Raw genomic sequence first — 12,952 nt, 5'->3', positions numbered from 1 at the left:
TGAAGACTTTTTAAAAAGTTAATTCCTAATGTTAGTGAGGATATGAGGAAAAGAGCAGTCTCATTTATTATTGTGGTAATGTGATTTTCCTAGAGTGAAATTTAATTTCATATACATTTAAACCCTTAAAAGGTTCCCTTAGATTTGAAATTCAAAATCTTAATACGTTATTTTCTGTATCTTTGCCCTTGGGGCTATTTTTTTTGTTTTGACTTTTATTACTTTTATTTCCAAATTTTATTCTTATTAAGGTAATGCATGACCATGGTTTAAAAATCAAGGAATACTAAAACGCTTATAATGAAAAACAGCAGTTTCTTGCTTTATCTCTCTTCAGCCCTAAGTCTTGCTACCTAGAAGCAATTCATTTAGCTATGTCTTTTGGTATTTACTTCTCCATTTCTATGCTACTTATTAATTTATCAAATTTATCTATTAACTTCCTGTTATAATACAGATCATTTACACCTTCCCATGATCATCCTGATGTCTTTAATGTGTATCTTTTTTGCATGTATTCTTAGAAATGTGTTGGTTTTATGTGCATAGGTTTTCAGATTTATGGAATTATTATGTTACATACTTAATTGTGTCTTACTTTTTCCACCAACCACTGTGGGTTTAGGATTTATCCATGTTGCTTTATATTTACGCATCTATGGGATAGCATGAAGAAGTTTATTCACTGCAGCATTGTTAGTAATAGAAAAAGATTAATGCCAAACTAAATGTCTATTACCAGAGGATGGATTAAATGAATATAGTAGAATACTCTGCCATAGTTAAAAAGCATGAAGTAGATCTTGTCCCTTGTCCACAGGTGCAAGTGGATCAAAGTTTCTATATAGGTCAAGACTGGAAGAACACTTGACATGACCCCTCTGTGTGGGCCGTGTGAATTGTTCATTCTTGTGGAGGCTGGGCAGTTGACATGTAGGGCATCTGGGTGTACTGAGGTGCTCAAACAATGTCCCTCCCTCTCTGTGATCTTTCTTTAGACCAGTTTGGCCATCACTTCCTGGGTAGTGGTTCTTCTCTTGAGTCACTTTTCTCTCTAGATCCCAGTCTTTGGAGATCTCCACTTTTCCTTGTTCCTTTCCTGCCTCTCCCACTTCTAGCCCCTTTTATCTCATTGGGAAGAACTCCAATAGCTTATTAAAACAGATCCCGTCAATAATAATAGAAGAAATGTTTTCATTCCTTGTAGGCCAATCCTTCTATTACAGAGAAGAAGAAAAAGGATTAAATATTCAAATATATGTATATATAGTCCAAAATTTCATACTGTCATATTTTGTTTATCCTTATGTTCTTTCCTTCTCCATACCCTTTCTCTCCCCCTAGGGAAAGAAGGCGTGGGAAGGTATGATCATAGATCTAGGCTCAAGGACTGTAAATCTGCCTATAAGCCAGTAATAACACAGGTCTCCAAATGAAAACTGGTCACATAGTAATTTGATATGAACTGAAAGTTAATAATTTCCCTGAGTCTGAGGCCTCCTGTTGGAATCTTACTACTTCAGTTGCATAAGGACTGTCCTATGATACCTACAGATTAAATTTAGAGTCCAAGTTGCCTTTTACTATGAATGTTAATTAAACCACATAGGAAGCTCTCAAATGACACCCAAACCAAGTCTTTAAAGAGCCCTGTGGGGGCAGCCTCTGAATTGGGGGCTAGGAAGATGTGGGCCTTGGGTGAGGACTGGGGAAAGCTGCCTTTTGCTCCTGGTATGGAAGGTCCAATGCTTACATCAGGCCTGTTGCCTCAGTGGAGGCTTCTTTCTTTACCCCATTGGCTCTTAGCACTGAGTTCTCAAAGGCTTCTCAGAGGTATAGGGGTTGGAGATTGTTCCCAGATGTCTCATGGTGCCTTAAATAAGGGGAATAATGTTAGATTGGGGGTGGCAGAGAGGTACAATTAAAGAAATGGGAGGGATGTGTCAGATATGAAACCGGGTAAGTGATTTATTATTCCTCTCATGCAGGTGCCTGAGCAGAAACAAGTCTAAACAATCAGATAAGTTTAATATCTCTTCCCTGCTACCTCTTTCCTACAGACCTGGTTGTGGAGGTCTTTTCTTGCCTAAGTCAGAGCAAAGGATTCTTGCATACATAGGCAAAGCTGTGTTTTAGGCCAGTTGAGACCCTGGCCTCATTCCTAGCTTGCCCCATTCTCTGCGGCCAGTGCCCAACCTCATCTGCACATTTGTTCTCATTCAAAAAATATTTATTGAGCTCCTGCAAAATGGCAGGTGCAGTCCCCTGCATACCTGAATAATACAATTTTGAAAATGTGTTCAAAGCTCTTACTTCTGAAGGTTGAACAAAATCCTACATGATATAGATGGATTCCATTGAGAGCCAAACAATTTCATAAAATCCTATTCATGGGCAATCAGTTTATTGATCACTTTTAACACAGTTGGTTGGGTATAAGCAATTTGATTTTTTTTTTTTCTCCCTCCGACTTCTGTTTCCAGCCAGGCTCTGTAGAATTTCTATTTTCTGCCTTTTAATGCTATTTTGGACAGAGTCTATAATGTTTCCTTCTCTTTCAATCATTAAAAGTTGAGATCCCTTCTCCTAATTGTCTCTACTGGTCTTGTCAAGGGGCAGGCTTGTGGCTTTCAGGATATGAAGGTCTGTGGGAACAGTGCTTGTTCTTTTGATTTTCCTCCTACTCCACCTGTTTGTATTGGAGGTAGAGGGAGTAGAAAGGCAGAGTCTACTATTTTACTATCTTCCTTTTCTGCTTTAGCAACTTTGGAAATGGTGTTTGGGGAAGTGCTGGTCTGGCTCTGAAATTTCTCTGCTGCTTCAAAGCTTAGCTCTTCAAGGTTGAGGCGAGTAAAGAGAGGGACAGAGACAAGTGGCTGTTAACTCAGTTGACAACTTTGTTTGTAGTTCCCTGTGAGTGGTTATCATGACTTCTCTAGCTGTCATGGACAGATTTTTGGGTGCAGCAGACCTCTAAATGCCAGCTCTGGCACATGCATGAGTTCTTTGGAAGGCCCTATGAAACCTCCCAGACAGTTCCTTGACACAAGAATGCAGAATCCCCTCCCTCTAGGATCCTACTTCCAGGAGACATGGGCACTCTTTTGCTGCTAGACCTCCTCGGCAGGCTGCCTTCAGGTGGGGAACCTGTAAGTTATCTCAAGCCTAGACCACACAGTGGAGTCCATTTGACCACAAGAAACTCATATGTTCTTATCATGTCATCTACTCTGTGTTCTGACCACTACCATTTCACTCTGTTGGTGAAGGAGTGATCTCCACTCTAAATGGTATGAGATGGTAAAACATACATTATGTCCACACACATCTGACACTGGACAGATGAGCTTGGCAGCAGTTTGTTAGTCACATAAACTCATGGCCTGGAGGAGAAGGACAGCACACAACTTGCAGGGCTACGTGAGTGTTGTATTAGAGAATAGAGAGAACCAGGAGGGCTGTGAGAGGCAGGCTTTGTAGTGACAAGAGGCAGAAGTGATCCTTGGTTTCCACTGGAAGACATGATTGGCTTGTTTGAATAATTTTGCAAGTTGGCAGGTAGGTGAAACCTGTTAGGTTGAGGGGCCAGGTGGGGTGTAGGCTGGTCCAACTAATAGGATAAATAGCCGGGCAGGAAACATATCCCACTGGATGTGGGGCATATCTGACAAGAGAAGGAGAATTCATGGTTAGGTCTTTTGGGCTCTGTGAGGTTCAATGGTGTCAAGACAGCTTGTAGAATTTCAGTCCTTACAATACATCCTGCCATCTCTCTCTGATTCTCTTTTGGCTCGCCTTCTGGTGGGTCAGATCACTGAGTCTGCTGTCCAAGAAGACATCCAACGAGAGAATGAGATGTCAGTAAGCCCTTTTGTAGCATTGGCCTACATCTTTCGGTGGTTTTTTTGACTAAGGAAAATGAGAGAATGAGAGGGTGGGAATCTCTTGTCCCCACAGCAGTGTGCTCTGGGCTGCTCCCACCAACCTGATGTGACTCCTTATTAGATGGAGGAGGGGACAGAGGAAGACAAAGCTGTTTTTTTTTTTTTTTAATGAAGTTTGGCCCTAAGCTAACTTCTTTTGCCAATCTTCCTCTTTTATTTTTTTTTTCTCCCCAAAGGCCCAGTACATAGTTGTATGTCCTTCCAGATCTATGTGGGATGCTGCCTCAGGATGGCTTGATGAGTGGTGTGTAGGTCCATGCCCAAGATCAGAACCTGCAAACCCAGGGCCGCCTAAGCGGAGCATATGAGCTTAACTGCTACGCCACCGGGCCGGCACCCAAGGCTGTGGTTTTGATTGGGGGTAGTAAAGCTGGATCTAGGGTCCCTTAAACAAACCTTGACAGAGGTATCAAGCCCCAAATGTTAGTCACCATCTTTCAAATGTGTCTTCTTTTCAGATAGGGCTTTAATTCTGCGATAGCAAGGAGAACCTTACTGAACGTTCTTTTACACGTGTTCCTTGAAGGTATGAACTTCTCTGGCAAGATACCTCCAAAGGCAACTGGGCCCAGGAAGGAGAGGGGCCACTGGTGCTGAGGGGCCTCCAGGCTTCCCCTTGTCACCTTGAGGATTAAGTTATTACCCTTCTTTTGTACTCTCTTAACTGTATTCTCAACATCTCCACAGGGATGGGAATAGAATTTTAGAAAGCTTCATGTTTAAAATCCTATGCTGAGATACCTAGGACACTGGTACAGGGGTATTAGGGTGGTATTTTAATTTCCTGGCCACAGAAGCATGGGAAGAATGGGATCTGATGCCTGCCCCCACCCCATCCACATGAACATTAATGTGAGGCCTCCTTTGTGGCTGCAGCTTAACCTGCAGCATCCACTATTCTTCGCCTTCCTTTCTTCTCCATCCCCCACTTTGGAGGGAGCAAGCGCTGTGAGGATGGTAGTGGGTGGGAGAGGAGGCTGGCTGGGTGAAAGGACTCCTACTCATGCACTTGGACAGCAGTCTTGTCTGAGGGATAGAGGCCTCCAGCCATCCTGACCTGACTTCTCGGTGGCCTTGTGGCATGAAGGAAGAAGAGGGTCAGAGGAAGAAGGGAGCATTTTCCTCTTCTGCACAGCAGCCGCTGGATCCCAGTTAAATGCAGTTAAATCTGAAGATCTTGACTTCCCCATGCTCCCTCTCCAATCCACCAAGGAACATTAGAACTTATCAATCATTGAAGACCTAAGCGCCTGGTTCAGAGAATTCCTCTCTTCTCCATTTCTTCCTTTCTTAGTAGTTCATTTTATTGTCAATACCACCCTCATATGCCTGCACTGGGATCCCATCTTGTCTGCTGCAACTCAGCATTCTACGCTAGGTGGACTTCTTTTCTCTTTCTACGCATTCTCCTTGGGCGAACTCATTCATTCCCATTAAAAAAATTACCATCTATGTACTTACGATTCCTACAACTATATCTCTAACTCAGAACACTCTCCTGAGTTCAGATCCATGGATCCAGCTCCTTCCTGGATATCTTTTGAACACCTCCAAGACACTTGAATCTTAAACGTACAAAATCAAACTCATTGTTGCCTTCTTCACACCCCAACCTGCTGCTCTTCCAGGGTTTCCTGTATTGGTCATGGGCACCACAGTCAACTCAATTGCCTAAGTCAGAAGTCTCTGGGTCTTCTTTGACTCCATTACCCTCCACGTTTAATCCATAATCAAGACATGTCAATCTTATGTCCCACAATTCTCTCAAGTCTGTCCATTTCTCTTCATCAGCACTGCCTCCACACCAGCCCAGTCTACCATCACCTGTCTTTTGTAGTCTCATAATAGCTTCCTAGCACTCTTCTACCAATCTTGCTCTTGTATAATCCATTTTCCCCCTTCTGCTGGCAGTGAACTTTCTGAATTACAAATACATCATGTCATGGCTTTATTGAAAGACGTATAAATACTCTTCACTGTCTTGAGGATACATACTCTTCAGTATGGATTATAAGCTCCTTCATCACGTGATTGCTACCAGTGTTCCACTTTGCTCTTCTGTCAACGTCCCATGAGTTTTATACCCCAGTGCTGTTAAACTTTTTATAATTTTTCAAATTTTCTCTTACTTACCTTTGCAAATGCTGTTTTCTCTGCCTGGAATATTTTTTCGATCTCGTTTTTCCAGACCCTTCCACAATCTTTTATCCTGTGAACTTCTACTGAGCCTTCAGATCCTAAACTCAAACTCCATTTCCTCTGGTAGCTTTTCGCTGACCCCTGTGTGTGGTTAGAACCCACCAATATGTGTTCTCATAGCATTCCATATTGATCCCATCATAAGATTTATCGCACTTTATTGTAACCACTTGCTTAGTTTTTGGACTCTTCTGCTTTTCTCTTACCACTATGAAGGCAGGAGTTGTGACATATTAATTATTACTCTAGCCACAGTTTCTAGCATGCAATATACCTTTGCTAAATTGATTAAATTTTACTTAGCCTTACTGAGCTCTAGCTATATAAATGGGAATAGTGATACCTACCTCCCTAGGTACTATCACTACCGCATTTTGTAAATCTTGGAATAGATGCACAGAGAGGTGAGAACATCTAGTGAGGGGCAGAGATAAAATTATAACTCAGGCAGTCTGACTCCAGATCCTTGTTCACCTTTATGCAATGTTGTCTCTCAAGGATACTGCTTTACACAGGTAATTCTATATGCAGTTCATCTGCTTTTTCCACTCTACCACAGTTTGGAAGCAGTGTATAAGAAAGGATTGCTGCTATAGTCCAGCACGATGACAGCTCAGAAACGTGACAGCTCATACCTCAAAAACAAGAAAGGAGACAGAAAGATCACAAAAGGGAAACACAAAATTTCCAAAGCAGAAGAGTCTATGAGCAATACAGAACAGAGGCAAAACTGCCATCCTGAGAGCCTGGATGCTTCCTAGTACAGGAGAGCAATGGACAATTATTGTAAATACACTTAGCCATCAAGAAGCAGTTTCAAATGTGCTAATTATACATTTCAATTTTATATTTAATAAATAGTTATTGAGATCTGTCTTGCACCAAAAACTGTGCTGGGCACTGGGGATACAGAAGCAGTCCTTCTGTCAAGAAATTTGCTGTGCGGTGAGGGAGGCAGTCTAGGAACTGGGCAATTTTAATGCATTGCCAAGGCAGAGACAAGCTTAGAGTGGTGTGGAAGTTCGTCAGAGGAACATCTCATAAGTTATTTAGGGAAGATTTTTTTGGTGGAAGTGATGTCCAAGATGAGACCAGAGTGACTCAAAGAATATAACATCTTTCAGAAAGGATAATATGTCTTTCAGTAATATTAAAGATTAGAAATGGTTGTGATATAGTGAAAAAAAGACATAGTTTGAAGTTAGCTAGCAGATCTTGGTATCAATTCTGACTCTGTCAATTATCTACTGTGTAATTCTGACTCTGTCAATTATCTACTGTGTGACTTGAAGCAAGTCAGTTAACATTTCTACCATTAACCTAAAAAGTGGGCATAAAAATGCATACTTTATAAGGTTATTGCAAGGATTAAATAGGATATTATATTTGAAGACTGTTGTGAAGTGCAAAGTACTATACAGTTGAAGAACTATTATTAAGTGAAATAATGCAGATGACTACCACTCAGCCTAGTGCCTGCTGTGTAGTTAACCCTCGATAATGGTAATTGCCTTCTGCTTTACAACATGCTGCTTTACTGTTTTGGAATTCCTGTTCCCTTTGGAGAGGAGTTTCTAGAAAGCTAGATCCACATGACGTACACCACTTATCTATCCCTCAGTGTCATCTCCTGCCTCCTTCTCCCTGCTCTCATTTTCCAGAGCCAGTTTCTCCCCACTTCAACCAAGGTTTCTACTGCTGATGGTTGGTGTTTCCATGTTTGCTTTCTCTCCAGTTACTACCTTCATGGCAGGAATAATAGGGGTTGGAAAATTAGGTGGTAAGAAATTTGGCCCTAGCAGCAAAGGCGGCTGAGCTTTTGCTCTAGTAAGATTCAAAATCTAAAATTGTGGAAGGATTTTCTGGCCTCATAATGGATTTGTTTGTCATTTTCCCAAAAGTATAATTAGGAGATGTAGAGGTTCTTTATTTTCCAGTTTTACTGAGATATAATCAACATATAACATTGTGTAAGTTTAAGGTGTACAGCATCATTTGATATATGTATACATATACGTCACAAAATGTTACAGTAGGTTATCACAAAATATCACAGCAAGTTAACATCCATCACCTCACGGTTATGAATTTTTTTCTCCTTGTGATGAGAACTTTTAAGATCTATTCTCTTAGCAACTTTCAAATATACAATACAGGACTGTTGCCTATAGTCATCTTGTTGTACATTACATCCCCAGAATGTATTTATCTTATAACTGGAAGTTTGTTTTGACCACTTTCACCCAATTTCCCCGCCTCCCACCCCCTGCCTCTGGCAAACACAACTCTCTTCTCTGTTTCTATGAGTTTGGTTTTTTAAGATTCTTCATATAAGTGAGATCATACAGTATTTGTCTTTCTCTGTCTTATTTCACTTAGGGCATTATGCTGTGTCCTGACTCCTAATTTTATATGGTACATCACATTTTGTTTAAAAACTTATTTCTTTTTAAGTTTTGAAGGTTATACCCTAACATGGGTAAGAATTTTTTTTTTTTTTATGGTAACTCCATATCCTTTAATGAAAAACTCTACTGCTTCTGGTTCTGTGTTGCTAAGGGATTAATTAGTACAGTGACTAAATTAACACTGACAGAAAATCCAGGGAAGGAAAAAATATGGACCCAAGTGACCCTGTCAGTAAGGACTTGCTTATCACTCTTTATGTTTGTTTTTAGGTGAGGGCCAACTGCAAACGACACAGAAAAGCAGAGCAGGTGCGTCAAGCTGATCAAAACACACCGGGAAGTCCAAGCATAATGCTGTGTACATAGTAGTTTCTCAACTATTACATGAAGATTTATTGACTGCCCATGTTACCGAGCACTGTTCCAGGACAGGGCATAACAATGAGAAAAACAGTTCCTGACCCCAGTATGCCTGTGATCCAGTGCTAGAAACAGACTCATACTCAGGCAATGAAAGCACAGTGAGAAAAATGCTATACTAATATAATTCCATGCAAAGAACTTTAAGGGCACGTAAGAAAGAGCAACTGATTGCCTGGGTAGGAGTGAGGTAAATGATGCTGCTGAAGACAATGTAAGGTAGCATTTATAACTAGATAACAGTCTGCACAGAATAAATAGTTAAGGAGATTGAAAAATATTTTTTTGATGGCTAGTGAGGCAGAATTAAAAACAGTATATTCATAAAAGATGCTGATGGATGCAGAGTGGGGTCCTGAACCCACGACTTCTGGTTCCAGGTTCTCTACTCTTTCCATAATATAATGCAGCAGTTTATTATCTAAAAAATTAAAATACATATATTTATTTTAAAAAGCTGGACACGTAGTTGAACCACTGCAGGCAACAGATCTGGAGAAGGAGATGTTTCTCCTTCAAGGTTTATGACTCATCTTTTCTGGCAGCTCTGACAATTAACTTCTGATTACACAAGTGGCCTGTGGTGTATCTACTATAGTGGGCATTTAGATTGAGAAAGAATGTTGGAGAAACCTTTTGTCTTTGATCCCTGGACTGATGAAAAAGTGGCTGCATGGAGAAGTAGAAAGGGAGTGATGGGCAGGGGAAGGCAGCCACTGCAGTTGGAGCAGGTTAGGACAGGTTTGACCACCACCCGCCTTCCCATCATTACCCCTCTTTCCTGCTCAGACCCACCCTCCCTGTCCCACTGCCTCCCTTCTACACACAAAAGGACAGGTCTGAGGTTGTAAGAGTAGTTGCTCGTCCAGAAGGAATTGAGGACAGTGGGTAACAATTAAGAGCTGGCAGTGTAGGTAGCCTTGGTGGTAATGGGAGGAGTCCTTTCATACTGTCAGGAGAGACATTCTCATTCTGGAGGAAAGCATGCTCTCACTCCTCAGAGGATGTCATCGCTAGGTGTGAGGGGATGGATCCATGGTGGGCTGATCCTGAGAACACCATCAGGGAAGACCTTATAGCATGCCCAGGACTCTCAGACCCAGTCTTTGACCTTCCAAAAGCTTCTGTAGGAAGCCTTTCTTCTATGATGCAGAAATTGCAAAGACACAAGACAGAAACTAGAAAGAGATGACCAGACCCCGAAAGAACTATGGTCTTCCCACCTCTCAGAAGTCTATAAAGATAGACCTTACTCTAGATGAGCTCTTTGGATTATTATCTACCCTTTCTCAGTATAGGGAAAAGGAAATCACTCCCTTAAATAAAAACACAAATGACATTAAGGGATAAGCAGAGAAACATTCTTAACACAAACTATTTTAGTAGAAAGAGGCACACAATAAGTCTTTAACCCTCCCCACCATCATCCAGGGTAACACATAGAAAGTACGTACAGGCGTGAAACCAGAAAAGCTCCCGGGAAACTCTGCGGGGAAAGGACAGTTTCCTCAAAGGAGGCCTAGTAGGGGTATAGATTTTTTTCTTTTTATCTTTTTGTCGTTGAATTGAGGGATTAAACAATTTAACCTGTGAACTACTCCTGACTGCTAACAGTGTGTTTGTTCTATTTTTTTTCTTTATGTATTTTCTTTATGTATTATCCAGGAAGTGCCATGGTGTGTGTAAATGAAGAATACTTTTACGATTCTCACTCTAAACAGGGTATAGCTCTTTTTGACCAGCTCGTTTTTCTTTTTAATTATTAGTGAGAAACTGACTCCATGGAGAAAACCAGCAGCCAGAGAGGATTGGACGAGTGCAGTCCGATTAGAGAGGTGAGAGCTGTGCACAATTTACAGCCGTGGCCAGCACTCTGAAGACCATATTGAAAGGAAGGAAAGATTTTAGTATAAATCAAATAATAAAGGCTCAATTTTCAAGGACTAAACCAATGTTTTCCAAGTTTCTGAATCTTTTGTTTTAATACACGCATCTCACCTTTCCCAAAGGTTCTGATATCATTTTCTTCCTCGTTATTGACTATTCTTACCTTGTTGGAAAGGTTTTGTCCAGTTTTATTTTCTGTAGGTTGTATTGTGAAAGTAATAGAGATTATGTTTTTATTTTCAAATATAAAATAACCATATTTAATATGCTTTTAAGAAGTCCCTTGCCCCACCCTGGAAATTTGAACATGCTTTCTTAAAAATCATGCCCATTCTCCCTGACCTCTCAAATACCCAGTTGAAAATGCCTGGACAAAACTTTGAAATATACGGTAACAAAGATTAAGATTTTGTAATAACGGTGTTGAAGTAAGACATGTGTACCCCATTGCAGAACAGACTTCACAGGACAGACTTGTGAGGTTTTGGATGTAATAAGGACACACATTACTCTTTATATAAAGGGTTGATGTACTAAGAAATGTTTCTACCCACAGCTCTGTGTAGGGCATCCTTGACCTCCTTGTTCCTCAGACTGTAAACAACAGGGTTCAGCATGGGGGTGACCATGGTGTAGGTCACTGAGAGAAGGAGATCTTGTTCTATAGAGTTTTCTGACTTGGACTTGAGGTAGGCAGTGGAGGCACAGCCATAGTGGACAATCACCACAGTGATGTGGGAGGCACAGGTGACAAAGGCTTTCTTCTGGCCCTCGGCTGAGGCGATCTTGAGGATGATGGAGATGATGAGAACATAAGAGATGAAGACGAGGCCCATGGGAACTAGGATCACAAATAAACTGACAATGAAATTGATTATTTCATTCATAGTGGTGTCAATACAGGAGAGTTTCATGACAGGGAGGATGTCACAGAAGAAATGACCAACCACTCTGTGACAAAAGGTAAGGTAAATATGGATGTCACCTGGACAGCTGCCATGGCCAGGCCAATGCCAAATGCTCCACACATCAGCTGGACACACACCCTCTTGCCCATGATGATTGTGTATCTCAGGGGGTTGCAGATGGCCACGTAACGGTCATAACCCATCACTATGAGAAGAAAGCAGTCATTGATGGCTAAGGTAACAAAGAATAATATTTGGGTAGTACAACCTGCTAAGGAGATTGTCTGGTTCTGGGCTATGAGGCCAGAGAGCATCTGTGGAATGATGTCTGGACTAGCCAGCATGATCAGGAACAAGTATATGGGTGTGTGGAGGTGATGATCAATGTGGATGATGTTCACAATAATGGCATTTGCATCCAGAGTTAATGTGTACAGGATGAGAAAAACCACAAACAGGGTGATCTGGTGTTCATGGAATCTGAAGAATCCCAAGAAAATGAACTCTGTCTCCTCTGCGAGGTTCTTTCTCTGCATTCTTCAGTTTCAGCATCTGAAAGCAATGCAGGGAGTCAACATGGAGACATTCCCATCATGACATGGACTCTAGAACAGGGATAGAGAAAGGGGTATAGGAGACACAAATGCACATACAATGAGTCTATTTCATTGCTCTATAACCAGGAGGGTGTTGGCATAGGTCAAATGGCTACCTTATCCCCCTCTCCCTTTTCAGTTTTTGTTGTTTCCTTAATCTTCTTCTTAAACCTCTGGTTGAGGAATCACCAATATGTGAGACCACCACACATATCTTTTCAAATTTTCATCCTGAATGTGTTGTTTGTGTGGAGCATGGAGGAAGGTTTTTTTCTTTTAATGATGTTCAAACCACAGGGCCCCTGAGCCCATGCTGTCTTAGCTTTGCCCATTTCCCTTCCAGGGAAAGTACAAGAAGCTGGGACAACAAAATGAGGGGGAGAGAGTTAGATTTACTAAGTTACAATCACTGGCGTCACTTAGGAGAAACTTCTAGTAACAGTGTATAGGAAGCAGAATTAATCCCAGGAGAGTTGATCTTCAGTAGCACTTTAGTAGGAGTGAGGATGAGGTTTTCTGGGCTCAGTCTGGATGGTCTAAGTGAGACAAACCATTGGCAAAATAGCTTGTTCTAAAAGTATTAACAAGGA

At 41.3% G+C, this 12,952-nt stretch overlaps 1 protein-coding gene across 1 annotated transcript; it reads right to left on the bottom strand.

The window, feature by feature from the left end:
• Positions 1–11,391: 11,391 nt before the first annotated feature.
• On the bottom strand, positions 11,392–12,302 carry LOC131403472 (putative olfactory receptor 10J6). The gene is given in 2 exon segments (XM_058537842.1): positions 11,392–11,819; positions 11,822–12,302. Coding segments are annotated over 2 exon segments (909 nt in total).
• Positions 12,303–12,952: the final 650 nt, after the last annotated feature.

The sequence above is a fragment of the Diceros bicornis genome, chromosome 4, assembly GCF_020826845.1.
Source record: "Diceros bicornis minor isolate mBicDic1 chromosome 4, mDicBic1.mat.cur, whole genome shotgun sequence".
NCBI lineage: Eukaryota > Metazoa > Chordata > Mammalia > Perissodactyla > Rhinocerotidae > Diceros > Diceros bicornis.
Note: the sequence above shows the minus strand (reverse complement) of the source record. Positions and strands in the feature narration are given on the sequence as shown.